Source organism: Sinocyclocheilus grahami, unplaced genomic scaffold (genome assembly GCF_001515645.1).
Source record: "Sinocyclocheilus grahami isolate Dianchi unplaced genomic scaffold, SAMN03320097.WGS_v1.1 scaffold259.1, whole genome shotgun sequence".
Lineage (NCBI taxonomy): Eukaryota > Metazoa > Chordata > Actinopteri > Cypriniformes > Cyprinidae > Sinocyclocheilus > Sinocyclocheilus grahami.
This window is the reverse complement of record NW_015505438.1, coordinates 1,694,311-1,713,259: the sequence shown is the minus strand read 5'-3', so window position 1 is coordinate 1,713,259 and position 18,949 is coordinate 1,694,311. Positions and strand designations below refer to the sequence as shown.

The following is an 18,949-nucleotide window of genomic DNA, read 5'->3' as shown; positions in this document are numbered from 1 at the left end:
CTGAGCACCAGAACGACCAGACACAGGAACAGTTTCTTCCCTCAGGCAATCCATCTCATGAACACTTAACAATAACTGTTGAACACACACTATTTATACACTCATACACTTATCTAACACTCATACTCCGTCTACACCTAAAATTTGCACATAATATACAGTACCTGTACATACAAAACTGTCTATTGTAATATACCTGCACATACAATTGTCGATTTATATATTTTTATTCCTTATTTACTTCTATTTTAAATTTTTTATTATCTGTGTTTTTTGTTCTGTCACTGTCATTCTGTTACACTGTGGAAGCTTCTGTCACGAAAACCAATTCCTCATATGTGTAAACATACCTGGCAATAAAGCTCATTCTGATTCTGATATTAATGTAATCTTTATCTGTATCTGATTTAGAATGAGCAGAAATCTGTGAGAAATATAACGACCCAAAAACAAAAGAACTGATAAAAAAAGCTGTTATAGGAGCAACAGCCATGTGGGCAGCGCTGTGTCATATGCCATAGCTGTGCGCAAGGTGTTTGTCACAGCTCCAGACTTATTTGTTCATTAATGACGTCATCAGCGACTAGTCGACTTCGACTCGACTTTCATCACATAAAAGTCGACTTCAAAAAAATCAGAAGTCGTTCAACCCCTAACACACACACACACACTTGTGTCCCTTGATCATGTTTAATAATATCCATATTCATATATTAAGCATTTTTATTGATTTATGAAAATATTAATAATATATTATTGATGTTGCATTGATAATGGAGTAGGGAATTTTTAATGTATGTCCCCTGCAGAGTCGAGTGTACTGGAGTGACCAGTTGACCAACTCTATTTGTAGTGCAGACAAGCACAATGGCAACATGCTCCAGGTTTCTCAGAGGCTCGGTTCTGTTTCACCAACTGGACTGGTCATCCTTCACCCACTGTTACAGCCTTCAGGTAGTCAAAAATATTATCTTACTCAACTTGTTTTTCTTCCATATAGTAACTGTAACTTTCATTCTTGGTAGAGCCACAAAAGTTAAGCGTGTTAAGTTTCAAAAGGTTCAAAATTCAGTTAAGCTGTAATCAGCTCCACACCATAGTGTCTTTACTCAGCTCAGCTCAGTTCATTGTTGGATAAAAGTGTTGATGCTGCAAGATGCAATTCAGCTGTAAAGGAGCTCTACAGAAGACAGAATGTTATTTCCGTAACCTTAAAGACTTCAGCCTCAAGTGACACGTACAGACTTGATCAGTACTGTACAGTTTAAAAACATTCCCGTAGATCAGGAGTTCTCAAAGTCTACATTCAAAGGTCCAAATCTGAATTTTCATCAGTGTCAAAGGTCCGGACCGGAACAATTGGTTATTACAAATTTTGTTTTTAATAAACATACATAACATGCATAACAAATAAAACGTTATTTTAAAAAAAAAAATAAAGTGCAAAAGTGGCAAAACAATTCATTTACATTTAGTAATTTTGCAGACGCTTTTATCCAAAGCGACTTACAATTGGGGAATACATAAAGCGATTCTTCTTAAAGAGGCAAACAGACACAGGAAGTGCTTGAAATACCAAGTTTTAGGCATTGTTCAAATAAGTACAAGCTAGAAAAGGGAAGGAATAAATAAAGAAAAGTTTTTTTTGTTTTTTTTTTATATAAAGATGAATTCAAGTAGCTTTTAAAGAGATGAGTTTTCAGCTGTCTCTTGAAAATTGTCAGGGATTCAGCATTCCAGATAGGGGTGGGAAGATCATTCCACCAGCAAGGAACGGTGAACGAGAATGTTCTGGAAAGTGATTTTGAGCGATGGTACCACGAGGCGTTGCTCACGGTTGAGTCGCACGGTAGAGTCGATGGTTTACACTCTTTGGTCTTCACACGAGGAGGCCGTCACGCGTCGACTGCCGCAGTAAACTAAGCTTTTTTTATACCCCTCTAACAAAATACTAAATTAATTCAGCTGGACACACTTTCCTTATTTTTTCCACAACAAATGGCCAAGCAAGCGCAGACACTGACAAGATACGCGATACAGAACGAGACCAAACGCGATATCAGCACGTCTCCACACAGTAAACAAAACAAGCATTTCCTAGCAATGACAACTGCACTAAACCATATCACCCTGCAGCCCAAGACTGGTTGCCCACTGAAGCTAAGCAGGGTTGAGCCTGGTCAGTACCTGGATGGGAGGCCTCCTAGGACAACTAGGTTGCTGCTGGAAGATGTGTTAGTGGAGGTGTTAGTGAGGCCAGCAGGGGGTGCTCACCCTGTGGTCTGTGTGGGTCCTAACGCCCCAGTGTTGTGATGGGGACACTATACTGACAAAATACTAAATACTAAATACTGTCTTTCGGATGAGATGTTAAACCGAGGTCCTGACTCTCTGTGGTCATTAAAAATCCCAGGATGTCCTTCGAAAAAGAGTAGGGGTGTAACCCCGGCATCCTGGCTAAATTCGCCGATTGGCCTCTGACCATCATGGCCTCCTAACCATCCCCATATCTGCTGATTGGCTTCATCACTCTGTCTCCTCTCCACCAATAAGCTGGTGTGTGGTGGGCGTTCTGGCGCAATATGGCTGTCGTCGCATCATCCAGGTGGATGCTGCACACTGGTGGTGGTTGAGGAGATTCCCCTATTCTATGTAAAGCACTTTGAGTGCCCAGAAAAGCGCTGTATAAATGTAAGGAATTTATTATTATTATTAAACACTAATGAGACAAGTAAATACACTTACGAGCTGCTTTTAACTTCCGCTGATAAAGACTGCTTCTCTCAAAGAGTATTTCTTTACACTGTTTTCTGCTGGCGCTTGAACACACTTTCCTTATTTTTTCACAACAAATGGCCAAGCAAGCACAGACACCGACAAGATACGCGATACAGAACGAGACCAAACGCGATATCAGCACGTCTCCACACAGTAAACAAAACGAAATGTCGTCCGATTATATCAAATGTCATACGCTCACTGGATGTCATGACAACAAATGTCATGAAGGAAAAGTTTCAATATCTCGCCTTCGCTTTCATTTCGGACCATCTCCAAAAAGACATTAAGAACTAAACGTATGATTTACACGTTTAACATGCGTTTATCAAAGTAGGAAATAATTTGTGTTCTTGAAATACGAAATTGGGGCGGGTCCGGATCCGGACCGGAGTCCGGACTTTAAGAAGCACTGCCGTAGATGGTATATTTGTTTTTAGACACTACAGAATTCACACTTCCATTTGTTTTGATAGCTTTCATTCGGAAATGTGGAAAATAGTAATAAAACACAATAATGGGTCCACACTTTTTCTCTACACATTCAAAAGAATGTGTGATTAATTGCATTAGCTATAAAACAGTAACATGATTTCATATTTTTAATCTATGCTATAATGCATAGAGAGCAAATTAATGTTTTTTTCCATTTGATGATGTGTGTGTGTGTGCGCGTGCAACTTCAAGTCATGCTGTATGTGGGTTTCTCGCTGAGTCACCTATCTTTTCTCTGACAAACCTCAAATTATTTGCTAGACTAATTTTGGTTAGTGAGCATTTGTGTCTGTGTGTATTTGTGGTTCTCAGTTACTGGTATAATTTACTGTTAACTCTTTTGTTGGCGAAGCACCTACCTTGTTACTTTTGTCTGTATCTACTAGTTTGTAAATGTAATACCGTAGTTGCTATAAATGGCTTTTTCAGTGCTTTTGTAGTTTAAAGAGTCTGTGTGTGCAGTAACACGCTGCTTCACTGGTGCTGTTCATTTTCACAACTTTTTTTTTTTTTTCATACGTTTTGAAAAAAGTGAAAGGTACTTTCCAACTACATCTGATGTGGAAGCACACTTGTTGCGAATACATCTTTTGCAACGGTTTCTTGTGGGCGTGTAGTTTTGTGCAGTGGTTCTGAACTGGGTTTGCGGTAGGACCCAGGAAGTATGTGAAAAACAAATACAAAAATATATTATCCTACAAATGTAAACGAAAATGTCCTTAAAACCAAACACTGAAATATATTAATATTTCATTGAACTACAGGGATCTGAAGTTATTTCTAAAATGTATAGATACGCTTTTTAAATGATTTAAGACAAGTGTTTGTATTTGCGTTTTCTAACTATATGCATGATTATGTGATTTGTTGCATTTTTCATTTAGCATTTTCAGACAACGATCCATCAAACACTATTGCTGTGGAATCACACTTTTCCTGTGAATACCACGTCTGCTTTTTTTTGCAGTTTCTGCAGTTTCTTGTGGGCGTGTAATGTTGTTATACTTTGTTTTAGGCCAGGCAGTGGTTCTGACTTGGATTTGCTTCAGAACCAAAAACGGACATGACAAAACAAAAACAAGTAAAAAAAACTGATTACCATACAAAAGTAAACAAAAATGTCCTCAAAAACAAATATTTCATTATAAAACGGATAGTTCCGGCCCTTGATTCTGATTGGTTGAGCCAAGTTCCAAGCTGTTGTAAATTACTCTACAAACATACACATTTTGTTTACATTTGGAACTACATTGTTTGGCGGAAGAATAATGCTTTTATTAATATCATTACACTTTATTTGCTCTGTTCTATTTTGTGAAACCTTACTACGTATATGGAATAACCGTTTTATAAAAGCAATAAGCCCCGTGAAGCTGTGGTTTACAGTGAATTTATAACAGCTAAGGGGGTTGTAGGCACTCCGCTTCGCGTCGTGTTCCAAATTCGCTGTAAACCACGGCTTCTTGGGGCTTATGACTTTAAAGAACTACAGGGATCCGATAAAATTATTAACATGACAAAGGCTGAACAGGAATATCGATGACAGTATTTAGGTTTCTAATAATCTTCTAATCAACATGATGGCATTTTTCATAAACATGTTATTTCAAATCAGCTTTACAGAAATTCATGTTGATGTTTATAATACCTTAAAGCATTATCGTCCACATTTACAGTAGCAGTTAAGCATGTTGTCTGGCTTTAAATTTGTGCTGCAAGACAGTAGTCAAAAACATATCTACTAAGGAAGTGTTTCTTAAAAGTTATTTTTGCATTTTCAGGCAATGATCTGTTGCAGTCTGAAACGAGAACACCATTTCCTGATTCACAATTTGCATGGCTCTTCTCATTGACTGGTTGGTCTAACTTCTCTGTTGCAACCTTCTTGCATTCATCTTTTTGAGAAATGTCCTTCTGTGTCACTTATAGTAATTGGACTGATGTTCCCTTGATCACCTTTATTTGTTCTTCCTCTGGTAGTCATAATCAGTTTGCTACTGGTGGGGGCAGTGCTATGGCGGCAGAGGTCTGAATTCTGTGCTCCTCGTTCTCTTTCTCTTGGAGACGAGACGCTTAAAGAATCCCAGGATCCTCTTCTGTTATCCAGGCTGGCTGTAATACATGAGCATAAAGTAAGAGCCACGGTATTTTTATAGCCTTCACACTCAGATTATCTAAATGGGGCTGTCAGCAGCGTGTCTGGATATTTGTTAACAGTAAATCCACTGATCATGTATTTCCAACATATTTTAACTTCTAAGCTAAGAAGGGGGAACAAGAGGTTTCTGAATTCTACATATAGCCTCTATGGAAACAAATGAATTTTTAAATTTTGTTTGATGGCTACTGTTTCATGATTAACTATCTGTATCAATGATTTTATTTCTGTTGATTTGTTTATATAATATGCATTAGATTTTCAATAGTAGCCTATCACACACTGTTTTGCATTGTTTTCCTGCTGACATTTTCAAGTGCCTGCTTATTTGCACAGATAATGTGTTGCTTGCGTTTTCAGGATGGCACACACAATGGTTCAACGCACTGACATGGACAGAGTATTCCTGTGAGAGGACCTCTACATTTCCTGTGGTGGATATCACAGCCCCCATTTCCTGCTGTGTTTGGGAGAGAAACTAAAGTGAAACTAAAGTGAGGCAGGCAGATGGATTCCACACAAACATCCTGCTTGCAGACCCCAAAAATGTGCTTAAATACTTGCCAAATGTCTGTTTATGATTGATAATCACAGAATTAATCAAACAAAGCATTCGAATCAAACTAAGCATTCAGTGGAACATGTTTGTCTTATAAAAATATGCTATTGTCACTGTATCAGACTTTTAAGTCCTTTAACTGAATTGTATCGGTCTGAATGATATCTTTCCATTTGCATTGGGGATTCCACTGGACACGGAACAGCAAAATGTCACCATAACAGTGTTCTGAGCTTCAGGTCAATAATTAAATCAACCATGTTATATGGTACAAACAGTGCTGTGAGTCATTACATGACATTTATCTGTTTCGAGCTTGTTTAAAGGTGCTGTTCCGTTTAGTTCTTACTGCTGTATTTTATGAAGTGATAAATGTCCATTCTTCATTGAATGTGTAGGCGCACAATTTGACCAATCTCTGTCTTGTCTTTGTATGTGTGCGCATAGAGACAAAATCAGTTTGGAAAATATTTTATTTTGAAATTCACCAGTGCTGTTAATGCTGCAGAGCATATACTACAGAGATAGTTGTGTTTATTTATGTAAGGAGAGAATTTCTTTTATTTATTTTTGTGGTTTGGATCACTTTTCCTGTTCTCTTCAAGTTATAGTGTTAAAACTGTTAATCGTTTAGGTGTAAAACAGGTTTTTGCTCTTCCTTCTGATTGTATATAGTTTGAAAAAATGTGGTTTGAATGCTTTTAATGATTCATGGTAAAGGGATCAATAAAATATAAGTTGGAAATTGTACTTTTGATACTGTATATTTTCAGCAAGTTTTCTCTCTCTTTGTGTACATTTACTGATTCTGTTATTAAAGGAGAAGATGGAAACCTCATCTCTAATTCTATGAGAATAGGGAAGTACAGCTAAAAATACAAGGACAATGAGGAATGATAGCTTAAATCACTTTAAGAACGGTTTTGACAGCTACTTAGAATCTCGATTATTTTAAAGAGCTTGTAAAGGAGCAGACGTCAGCAAATGCAGCGTGTGTTTACAATAAACAAGGTTAATTGACATGTGACATGACGTGGCCAAGTATGGTGACCCATACTTGGAATTAGTGCTCTGCATTTAACCCATCACGGTGACCCGAGTTCGATTCCCATCTCAAGATCTCCTCCCAGTATGTTCCTGCTGTCTCTCTACTGTCCTATGTCAATAAAAGCACATATAAAAATGTCCCCACTCGGAATTCACAATGGATTTTGTTAAGCTTTGAGGCTGTTCATTTGCATTACTGACCTATATAATGCTTAATTTGTAAGTGATGAAGCAGGTAGTGCTTCTGCTAGTGACCTGACCGCACTGGGGGTTTTTTTGTTGTTGTTTTTGTGTTTGTTTTTCAAAGCATGCGCTACATATAGCTCCTCTGAAAATGATGTGATTCAAAAATGTTGACGATTAGCAGAAAGGCAGGCAAATTATTATGTGATGAGTTTTTGGCACACAAAAGCAGTTCATTAGGTGTACTGAAATAAATGGGAAAAAAAGGTGTACAAAACCTTTTCCGACTTTCAGTTCAGTTCAGTTTCCTCTTACTTTTGGGGGAGGGGGTCCATTGCTCCAGTCATTGCACATCCTGTTTTACATCCTCATTTCTATATCTTAAAGCGAACTTTACGGATTTAACCGAGTTCCATGTTACTGGGTCAACATTTAGGCCTACTGAGCTAGGAACACTTTTACTCTGTAAAATCACTTTATTGCAGTTTGTTTTACTATCCTTGAGCAAATATGTGTATTTCATAATAGGCTACTGTCAAACAATTAGAATTTTGCCGCAGTGTTTGAGGATTTTTATCCTGCAAATGATTATGAGCAATTTACTTCACTTTCTTTAATGAAATATACTTTTCGCTTGTATTTCTTGGAACATAGTATCATTCATAATATATTATAGCCTATTTTTTTTGTTACTAAATAAAAATTATTTTGTTACACACACACACACACTTCTATTTTATTTATTTATCTTAAGAAAAGTATGCCATACTGTGAAACTTAAAGTTTCTTCAAATGATTAATCAGTGAGGTGTCTACCTTGACAGACTCGGCGTCTGTCACAGCGTTTTTCAGATTATTAATCAGATTTTTTAAATACATTACTGAACCTACTTAAATCCATTAAATTTGAACACCATTTGAGCTCAAGATATCAATGAAGATATCAAACTGTAAATTACTCTGAATATTATTCTGCATGATGTACAAGGCTTAGTTTTCTGATTATTAATATGATATTTTTTATATAAAGTACTGAACCTTGATTTTTTTTTTTTTTACACAGTCCTGGAATTCCCATTTAAATCCATTAAACTTGAACACCACTTCAGCTAAAAGGAATCAAACCACCTGTAAATTACTAAAGCATAATCTGAACAGACAAGCCTTGTGCATTATAGGGAATAATATTCTGAATATTTTACAGATGGTTTGATACCTTTATCTCAAACGGTGTCAGAGTTTAATTAATTTAAGTGGTATACAGTATATTAAACATATGAAAAATATGGTTTTAGTACCGTATATAAAAACAATAAAGGCATAATCTGAAAAACCAAGCCTTGTGCATTACAGGGAATAATATTTAGAGATTTGTACAGTTTGTTTGATACCTTTATCTCAAACGGTGTAAGAGTTTAATGAATTTAAATAGGTAAATTATATAAAACGTATCAAAAATATGGTTTCAGTGCCATATATAAAAACAATAAAGGGATAATCTGAAAAACCAAGCCTTGTGTATTACAGGGAATAATATTTAGATTTTCATTACAGGGAATAATATTTAGAGATTTGTACAGTTAGTTTGATACCTTTATCTCAAACGGTGTAAGAGTTTAATGAATTTAAATAGGTAAATTATATAAAACGTATCAAAAATATGGTTTCAGTGCCATATATAAAAACAATAAAGGCATAATCTGAAAAACCAAGTCTTGTGCATTACAGGGAATAATATTTAGAGATTTGTACAGTTAGTTTGATACCTTTATCTCAAACGGTGTAAGAGTTTAATGAATTTAAATAGGTAAATTATATAAAACGTATCAAAAATATGGTTTCAGTGCCATATATAAAAACAATAAAGGGATAATCTGAAAAACCAAGCCTTGTGTATTACAGGGAATAATATTTAGATTTTTTATACCTTTATCTAACGGTGTTGTCGTTTAATGGATTTATTTATTGCATACATTAAAAGTTGTAAAACTATTATAAAACACATAAAATGGTAATTCACGCAGCCTTGTGCAATAACAGGTAAGTTTTTTCTGAACATGTTATTATTGTCGTTATAGTATAATGTAGTTAAATTGTTTAATAATTTATATGGTTCAATTTTTTAATTTTTTAATTTTTTGCCTTGTGCAACGTAAAGGGCATATATTTATGTCTATCTGAGTTAGTTTGGGCTCAAAACATAAAGAGTTTAATTAGCATGAAACCTAATGTCTAATGAATGTCAAACAACTTTGCCGCCGTGCCTCTGTCTACTACATCATGTTCAGTGTTTCCTCTAGAGACAGCTGTGCCACAGAGACGCATTCGGATTTCCTCATTAGGAGGAGAGAGTTTAAACTATAAATGCAGGGTGTGGATTGTCGTGTAGGCGCATTTCAACATTAACAAACCTCAAACACTTGTGTTGACCATTTCCAAAGAAGCTAATTAACGGTCAGGTAAGATGAATACTATTTGAATCTGTTTCTTTTAGAGGTTTAGATAACCAAACAAGTCTCGGTTTACTTTTTTCCGCAAGTAGAGGGAAAATAACTCAATTTAAATGTGTTTAAATTCTGTTGGTTTTCTATCGTTCCTTTCACAAAACCAACCTGTGGCAAATTCAGTGCAACGACAATGTGTGCTAAAGTTATGTAGGTAGGCTACGTTTTTATAGCTAAATATGAAGATTCTTGGTTAATGTTGTATGATTCTCGCATGTATTGTGTCTTAAATATAAATTAAACGACACAGGTCTGTAAATTTAAAAAGAAAAACGATTATTAATACTACGGTTGTTATTATATTTCCAGTAGGCTAATATAGAAAACGTTTTGAGAGACTAATTAACGGAGATCACTCCTGAGGATAGCCTAAAGCAGTGGTCTTCACTATTTTTTTCATGGGAGCCGCATTGATAGGGCAAAGTCAATCGGAGAGCCACTTTTACCGCGAAGTATCAAGTTACATCCAGACATAAATAGCATGTCTTTTTTTTATCAATCTGTCATATGCAATGCAATTCAAAAGGGGCTATCATTCTTTATCATTTACCAGTCAAATTTGTAACTGAGACCAGATGATTTTTTAAAAAAAAAGAAGGATTACCTTAATGCTGGAAAGACCTTAAGTTATTTTATTTTTTCATACTAGCCCATCATGTATCTAACCATCCAAGTGTACATTCGGCGTTAAGAGCTGTTATACGGTGGCCGAGAAGTGCTAAACAAATCACAATTCTGAAAACAAAATAACAAATTACAAACGCAAATGCAGATCTAAAAAACAAAATAACAATTCAGAAAGCACAACAACAATTCAGACAACATTATAACAAGTCAGAAAACACAGCGACACATCCGAAAACAAATGAACAAGTCAGAAAACACAACGACAAATCAGACAAACCGGAAGAGGTAGGTACAGTGGGTACGGAAAGTATTCAGACCCCCTTAAATTTTTCACTCTTTGTTATATTGCAGCCATTTGCTAAAATCATTTAAGTTCATTTTTTTTCCTCATTAATGTACACACAGCACCCCATATTGACAGAAAAACACAGCATTGTTGACATTTTTGCAGATTTATTAAAAAAGAAAAACTGAAATATCACATGGTCCTAAATATTCAGACCCTTTGCTTTTAGCAAATGGCTGCAATATAACAGAGTGAAAAATTTAAGGGGGTCTGAATACTTTCCGTACCCACTGTATAGTTTGAGACAGCGCCATTGGTTTGGGATTACTCACCGCTGACTGGACTGGACTGACTTAACCCGGGTCGATCGCGTCAAAAAGCCAACAATACACGCCTATCCATCTGCGTCACTGGAGCTGATGAATTACAGCCACTTTTAACTAAATGTAAATAGACACCCCGTATTTTTTATTCCATAGTAAGGGCAATTCATACAATACATTTAAACTGAGCTACTTTAATACCATCTCCGAACTTTCTACCACGACTCTGCTGTTCTTTGGCTGGTTCTTCCCTGTTTAAGTTGATTGACAGATGTCTCGTCCAGTCAGCGGTGAGTAGGGATGCAGCGATTAACCGGTTTCGTGATTAACCGTGCTTTAAAACGTCACGGTTAATTAATCGTAAAGGTTCCGCTAAATTGAGTGTTTCTGTTACACGGAACGGAACTGTTGCAGCTTGCGCAAAACGAAAAAAGTTACACTAGCGGTGCACCAGCTTAAAATGACGTGCTTAGAGGCAAGGAGGCTACTACATGCATTAGATGAACTGTAACAGAGGGACCAAACAGCGAAGCTTTATTTCCACCAGAGAAATGCTTGTCGATAGTGTGGGACCATTTTGGGTACACCAAGAATGACCAGGGTGTCATTTAAATATTGCTGTAAAAAAACTGCTGCTAAAGAGCGAATACATAAGGGATAATGCACGGCTTGCTGTACATTGAACGATTTTAATGCACGGCGTGAAGGCAAGAACCACGCGAAGCTACAGCTCGTTAGCTCCGCATTCTGCCCGCTTCAGATCAGAAAGAGATGAAATAGTGCGGTAAGATCACATTTATTTGAATTAATTAATTATAACATTTAGCTACTTGAATTAATTATTCGAGAGAGAGAGAGAGAGAGAGAGAGGTGACAGTTGCCTGTGTGAATTAGCCTACCTGCGTCTGTGCGTCTCTCCAGTAGGCAATTAATCTATTTTATTAATAAAAATCACGGGGCAGCATTCTCAAGAGGTTTGTGTCCTCCTGAATGTATGTACATGTACGCACTGCGATCTCCGATCTCACAAACCAAAATAATAGATATGATTTTCTCAGGCCACATGTAAAATCATATGAATTATTATAAAGATTATTCAAATGAATACGTAGTGGATGACAGTTGATTACAATATTTCAGTTTATTTCCATCATTAGTAACAGTTTCCCCTGTGGGACAAATAATGTTAATATTAGTTGTATATTAATAATAGGCTACTTCATTAACTTTGTTATTTACTATCCCTGTTGTAGTATTATTCATAAGTAAAAACCAACAATTTTTTTTTCACCATGTTTCCAAATTTTCTACCCCAGGTCCAAAAGCAATGTAAAGAATGTACAAACTGAAAACATTAAATACTTTTGTGATCTATTTCCATTTGTTATTTTCAAAAGAGAAATACTGTCATGGATGTTTACAGAGCAGAGGTCACCTTTTTTTAATTCCAATGGGAGAGATGGACTTTTGTTTGTCTTTTTTATTATTATTTTTTGCTGTATTGTTGGTTACTGTGTTATTTCTGTTTCAAAAGCCAGCAATAAATAACACTTTAATATCTAAAGAGTGTTCATGTGATTTTATACATTAGTAATGTTGGGAAATTAATAAATGCATAATAATCGTCATAATCGTAAAACCGTGATTATTCCTCAGACAATAATTGTACCAACAAAATCTATAATTGTTGCATCCCTAGCAGTGAGTAATCCCAAACCAATGGCGCTGTCTCAAACTATGCCTACCTCTTCCAGTTTGTCTGATTTGTCGTTGTGTTTTCTGACTTGTTATAATGTTTTCTGAATTGTTGTTGTGTTTTCTGAATTGTAATTTAGTTTTTTAGACTTGCATTTGCATTTGTTATTTTGTTTTCAGAATTGTGACTTGTTTTGCACTTCTCTGTCACCATACTGTTAAGATTAAAACTGCTACTCCGAGTCCGCAGTGAGTCAGTAGTCTGACCATGTCTACACCGGACGCAACAGTTGTCAGTGCTGCACCCTGTTGTGCTAAAAGTCTGTCTACACTTGACATGACAAAGCGAGCGTTGCAAATCATCTGAACGTAGTGTCAGTATACAGTTCGTCATTAATGGGACGAGGCATCAGTTTACTGATGGGCATCGCACCGCATCCTGTGTAGACAACATCTCTGGGTTCTGTTGTCTTTTGTTTGATCGCGCCGACATGGTGTGAGTTTTTTAATGGGTTGTGTAACAGCCCTGCTTATTTTTAATGTTTTTATGAAATATCTGTATTGACCATGATCATATCATTGTATTATTTACAGAGGCGGACAGTAACTAAGTACATTTACTTGAGTATTCTACTTAAGTACACTTTTTGAGTATCTGTACTTTACTTGAGTATTATTTTTTCAGGAAACTTATGACTTTAACTTCACTACATTTGAAAGACAAATATTGTACTTTTCACTCCATTACATTTCTATCAAGGTCCTCGAAGTAGAAAGTCATTAGCAGCTTTGAAAGTCAGTGGGTGATTTTTTTCTTCTCTAAAACGTGACTTTCTTTTTTCAGACAGTTTATCAGTAATCACTCTTGGGGCTACATGAAGTGATTTCCCAGCATTTTGTTGAGCACTGACCAGTTCCAAATGTGATATTTATTTACAACAATTCAATAATAAGAAGTTAATATTGTGGTTTATATTAGACACAATATTGTCTGATTTTGCTAAATTATATAAGTGAAAATATTATCTATAAAGACACAGAAGAACTGTTGTGCATCTCCTAATAAAACACAAAAGGTGTTTGACTGAAGCAGCACTGCACAGACCATTCTGTGTGTGACATCAAAGTATAGCGAGAGCGATTAGACACCATTTTTTTTACATTTTTGTTTTGATGTCAAATAAGTCTTGCTGTTTTGCATTTTTGTTAAAGCAGTGTTGCTGTTGTAAAGTTGTACAGCTACAGTTGTGTCGCCAGGTTTTAAAGCAGGTGTGATTTTTTTTTCTCTTCCTTATCAGTCTGTGTTTACAGCAATTTCACTGTCCACCAGGTTTTAAAGCAGGTGTGATTTTTTTCTCTCTTCCTTATCAGTCTGTGTTTACAGCAATTTCACTGTCCACTCTGTTCAAATGTGGATGAATGGCTACACATAGATGTGTGCACACACTGTCAGAGCTGTGTGAGATCACTACCATCCTGCTTTTGTGGGGGTGGGTAGTGGTGTTAAATAATACTTTTTTCCCCATAGGCTTTTAACGTTCTAAAAGCTCTTTATTCCAAATATACTACAAGCTAGTCAGTGTATTCAGTAAGTGTAATGTATTGCAAGTTGCTTCAGAAGTATTGCAAGCATTACATACAACAATAAAAAAACAGTGCATTGACATAAAAAAGGAAATTTACTTTTGGTACTTAAGTACTTTTAAAAGCAAGTACTTCTGTACTTTTACTTAAGTAAAAATCTGTCTTTACAACTTTTACTTGTAATGGAGTAATATTTGACCAGCAGTATCTGTACTTTCACTCAAGTAATGGAGTTGTGTACTTTGTCCGCCTCTGATTATTTACTGTCATGCGAGCCACAAAGTAAAGCTTGGCGAGCCAATGAGTAACACTGGCCTATAGTAGCTATGCTGTTCACTAACAATTTTATTTTTCTAAGTAGCCTAACACTGAAATGTCAACACTGAAGTGCGGCAGCTTTTGTTACTTTAAAACTTAATTTCAGTTCAAACTATGAAATGCAAAAGAAAGAAAAAAGTTACGTTAGGCAACTATGCAGTCAACGACGTAATTCAAATACTTTAAAATTAAACTAATGTTAATGTATTCTGTAGGCTATGTAAACTAGTTTAAGAGAAATGGTGACTTTTCCACATAGTTAAATAGCCTAAATAGCTATTACACAGCTCGGAATATGCTATTCTGATTTTCATATTGATAAGTTAACCATCTTAAACTTAATCAAAATGTTTAATATCATATCTTTCTTTAAAAAAAACAATCATTTATTTTATTTTGACCCACAGCTAGACAGCCTTCCATGTAGGCATGTGTACAGTGAAAACATTTCTATATCAACAACACCATAACTATACTAACGGTGTTACGCTTTCCCAAGTAGAAATCTATATCTGCACGAATCCTACTGACTAGCTATCCATCTCGTTTGACATTATTTTTATTTAAATAGGCTATTTAATATAACAATCAAGTGAATATTACAAGTGTATTGTGAACATTTATTTTAGTATGCATTTCATTCCATCATGTATGGCATTGGGTCTGTAAACTTTATTGAAAACACTGAGGTTCCCCATGCTCTCATGACCCTGCAACTTTATCCTCGTTGTGTACTGTTTTCTTTTGTACTTTTGATTGGCTACTATTGTTGAGTTCAGATATTCAACCCTCCTTCCTGATTTTGTTGCCAAGAACTTTAAGACATGAATGTGTATTACAGTACAACAAATTTGGGAATAATTTTTGTATTTATTGATTTAAAAACAAAAGAGTGTGTGTGTGTGTGTGTGTGTGTGTGTGTGTGTGTGTGTGTGTGTGATTTTCATTAAACAAGATCTGCCAGCACCTGCACCCACATACAAATGAGAATGCAGAACAAAAATGACATGGCACCAAATTTGCTATGGATCCTCTTAACTGGATTCTTCCAGTTTACTGGGAATTTATTAACCTAATGTTAATATTTGCCCTGTCCCCAAACTCTTTTTCCTAAATGGCTTGTAAGCAGAACATTGTAGCTGGACTGAATGCCCTAACACACAAACATACATACACTTTTATTTTTAAATGTGTCATTTAAAATCATTTTCTAATTATTCCCAAATGTGTTGAACTGTGATACACATTCATGTCCTAAAGTTCTTGACAAAGTTCAAACACTCTTGTATTTGAGTAACATTAACATGAATTGTGTCTCTGTTCTTAAACAGGTGCAGAGATGAGAAGGAAAAACTTGCAGATGATAGCGTTACTTCTGACAGGTGTTGTGTGCCTGGTCATTATCATGAACAAAAACGACTTTGAACATGACGTGACACTAAAAAGCAAAGACGTATATGAGATGCTCCGTCAACAAAACAATTTGCCCAGCTTCGAAACTTTCCAGCCTTTGTCTTCCCATTGTCATCGGAATATGTCTGCTTATAATGTGACTGGATTTTCAACTCTGCCAAATCATATCCAAGACTTTCTGCTTTACCGACACTGTAGGAGTTTCCCCATGCTTCTTGACGTGCCTAATAAGTGTGGCGGACCCCAAAACTCTGCAGATGTCTTCCTTCTGCTGGTCATCAAGAGTTCTCCAGAGAATTACGATCGACGAGAAGTTTTGCGGAAAACATGGGCTAAGGAGAGATTGCACAAAGGCGTGTGGATCCGCAGAATCTTCATAACCGGAACGAGTAAAACTGGCTTTGAGAAGCGCAGGTTGAATAAACTATTGAAGCTGGAGAACAGTGAGAACCAGGACATTTTACAGTGGGACTTCAATGATTCTTTCTTCAACCTCACACTGAAGCAGATTCTTTTCTTAGAGTGGATGGAAAGATGGTGCCCGCATGTCAGATTTCTTTTAAGTGGAGACGATGACATCTTTGCCAATACGTTTAACATGGTTGAGTATGTTCAAGGTCAGAAGGGCAATGATGGAAGTAAACATCTCTTCACTGGGCACCTCATCCAGAATGTAGGTCCTATCAGACAACGTTCAAGCAAATACTTTGTCCCGGTGCAAGTACAGGAGTCTGAAAGTTATCCTCCATACTGTGGTGGAGGAGGCTTTCTTCTCTCCGGCTTCACGGCCAAAACAATCTACAAAATGTCTCACTCTATAGCTCTGCTTCCCATTGATGATGTTTACATGGGAATGTGTTTGGAAAAGGCTGGCCTCAAACCTACATCCCACTTTGGCGTGAGGACCGCTGGTCTGCATGTCCCCTCTGAGAACGTAGACAAATTTCACCCTTGCTTTTACAGAGAAATCATTTTAGTCCACAGATTTCTGCCGCACATGATTTTTGTGATGTGGAATGAGATACAAAACCCACATTTGCAATGTGGAAGGACAAATTCCACGTTCAAAAACTGAACAGGGTGTGTGATTTTTAAAGGGAAACATAATAGCTTGCTGGAATCAATATGATTAAGTTTTAAGATTCTTGAGCTCTACAAGAATCCTTTTCGAAACATGGTGGAAGTTCTAAAACATGCATGGGTGCGTCTCAATCAGCTCCCGAGCTCGTGAATCAGTAGATCGTGTACACGAATTCAGTCACTGGTAAGTTCCCTGATTCACTGCAAGTTGGGACAGTGATCACTCGAATTCCAGTGACATGACACTGCGTACAGCGTCAACGGACAACATAGTAAAACGTCACCTCTTTAATTAATAAACAACAGACAGGACCGATCTCTTTTTGATATTTTTTAAATTCTCTTTAAACACATCGTTCTGTTACATGTTCTTACAACATTTCAGATGAATATTAATTCTAAATGTTAAATAAATGTGTTCTTTACCTGTCTAGCGATGTGCGTTTGTTGAAATATAGGAATTATGTTGAAAAAAAAAAACGGTTCGTCTTTTCAAATCTTCTATAGCATGTCATTATATTTATCAAGCTGGCTCGTGTGGTTTATGTCTTACGCTTCAGAAATGTGACGTTATTTCCGGTAAGGGAGCATAGTGAGCTCCGATGCTCCCTAGTTTTTGTGGTGCATTGTGGGATTTTTCAGGGAGCGAATGTTCCAGTGCACTGGAAGGATTTCGCGATTGAGACAGCCCTTAACATGGCCGACTCCCTGATCAGTGCCCTGACTACTGAACAAGGGAGCTGATTGAGACACACCCATGGTGTAGTTTTGCAAAATGATTGCTTTTTGAAAAGTACGTGGTTTATTGCACTTTAACTGAAAAGGGTAGTTGATTCCTTTCTCATCAATGGTAGTTGTAGTCTTCGTGATCAACAACCCTAGAGTGCTTCTGTGTATATCTGTATATAAAAATCAAATTTTATCAGGGGAATTAAAGGGATAGTTCACCCAAAAATAAAAATTCTGTCATCATTTATTCATCCTCAAGTCGTTCCAAACCTGTATGAGTTGCTTTCTTAAGAATTTTCATTTTTGGGTGAACTATCCCTTTAAGTGCACTCTCAGAAAAAAAGATACAAAAGTTGTAACTAGGACAGCACCTTTCTAAAAGGTATGCTTCCGTACCTTGTTTACCCCTAAAGGGTGGATATTAGTATCTTTTAAAAGGGTGCACTTAATTGACAACATGTTTAGCTTTTTTTGTCTGAGATCGTGTAACATATAAGAAAGAGCAGGAGTCCATATGCAAAATGACTGCTGAAAAAAAAAGTTTTTTTTACACCTATGTGTATATTATGAAGTACAGTGCTGTATTCTAACAAAGTGCAAATAATTGTAGGCTACTTACGAGTTTTAGGATATGTCTGCTTTCATTGAATATCTATGTTTATATAATGTTTTACTTTCCTAGTTTTGAGGAGAAAATGAAAACTGTTGCTCTGATAGCCTACATTTCTCCAGATTGTTACATTCAGGACTGCAAATCACCAAAAATAACAACAGGAAATGTATGCTGCATGTGGGATAGCCATATCTGAATAATTTCACTTGAGTTAAATCTTGATTGTTTCAGTTCTTTTGAATCAAAAGAATGTTTCGCAAAGACTCAGTTATTACATCTGTGAATCACAAATCTGAATCGCAAGACAAGCACACTGGACTACGTGTAATGAATTTTTACAGAGATATGTTCATGTAAACTTTTAAGTGTCTTAGGAAATAAATTATTTGATAAACTATGTTTTTAACTTATGCACATTGTGAAATGCTGATGAAGTTATATGTATTGACAGAGCTTCAAACGTCAAATACTAATAAAATGCAGTACTATTTACATTGACTCATTTGTTGGTGTAGATGTTGCTTTATTTCCTTTGTTTGCTTTGCTGTTTTATGCAC

General features: G+C 36.2%; 2 protein-coding genes across 2 annotated transcripts in view; both read left to right on the top strand.

Moving 5' to 3' along the window:
- LOC107599033 (low-density lipoprotein receptor-related protein 8-like) overlaps positions 1 to 6,734 on the top strand; it is a 16,452-nt gene extending 9,718 nt beyond the window's left edge. Inside the window, exons 8-11 of the mRNA XM_016290521.1 lie at positions 810 to 954; positions 5,055 to 5,129; positions 5,254 to 5,417; positions 5,792 to 6,734. Coding sequence (XP_016146007.1) covers positions 810 to 954; positions 5,055 to 5,129; positions 5,254 to 5,417; positions 5,792 to 5,821 — 414 coding nt within the window. The 3' untranslated portion in view covers positions 5,822 to 6,734. The remainder of the gene's footprint in view (positions 1 to 809; positions 955 to 5,054; positions 5,130 to 5,253; positions 5,418 to 5,791) is intronic.
- Positions 6,735 to 9,546: 2,812 nt separating this feature from the next.
- LOC107599054 (N-acetyllactosaminide beta-1,3-N-acetylglucosaminyltransferase 3-like) lies at positions 9,547 to 17,399 on the top strand. Its single transcript, XM_016290538.1, has 2 exons — positions 9,547 to 9,679; positions 15,889 to 17,399. The coding sequence occupies exon 2, from the start codon at positions 15,897 to 15,899 to the stop codon at positions 17,043 to 17,045; it is 1,149 nt and encodes a 382-aa protein (XP_016146024.1). The 5' UTR covers positions 9,547 to 9,679; positions 15,889 to 15,896; the 3' UTR covers positions 17,046 to 17,399.
- Positions 17,400 to 18,949: the final 1,550 nt, after the last annotated feature.

Coding starts and splice junctions, on each gene's coding strand:
- LOC107599054 (XM_016290538.1), top strand. CDS start 15,897: ATGAGAAGGAAAAACTTGCAGATGATAGCGTTACTTCTGACAGGTGTT.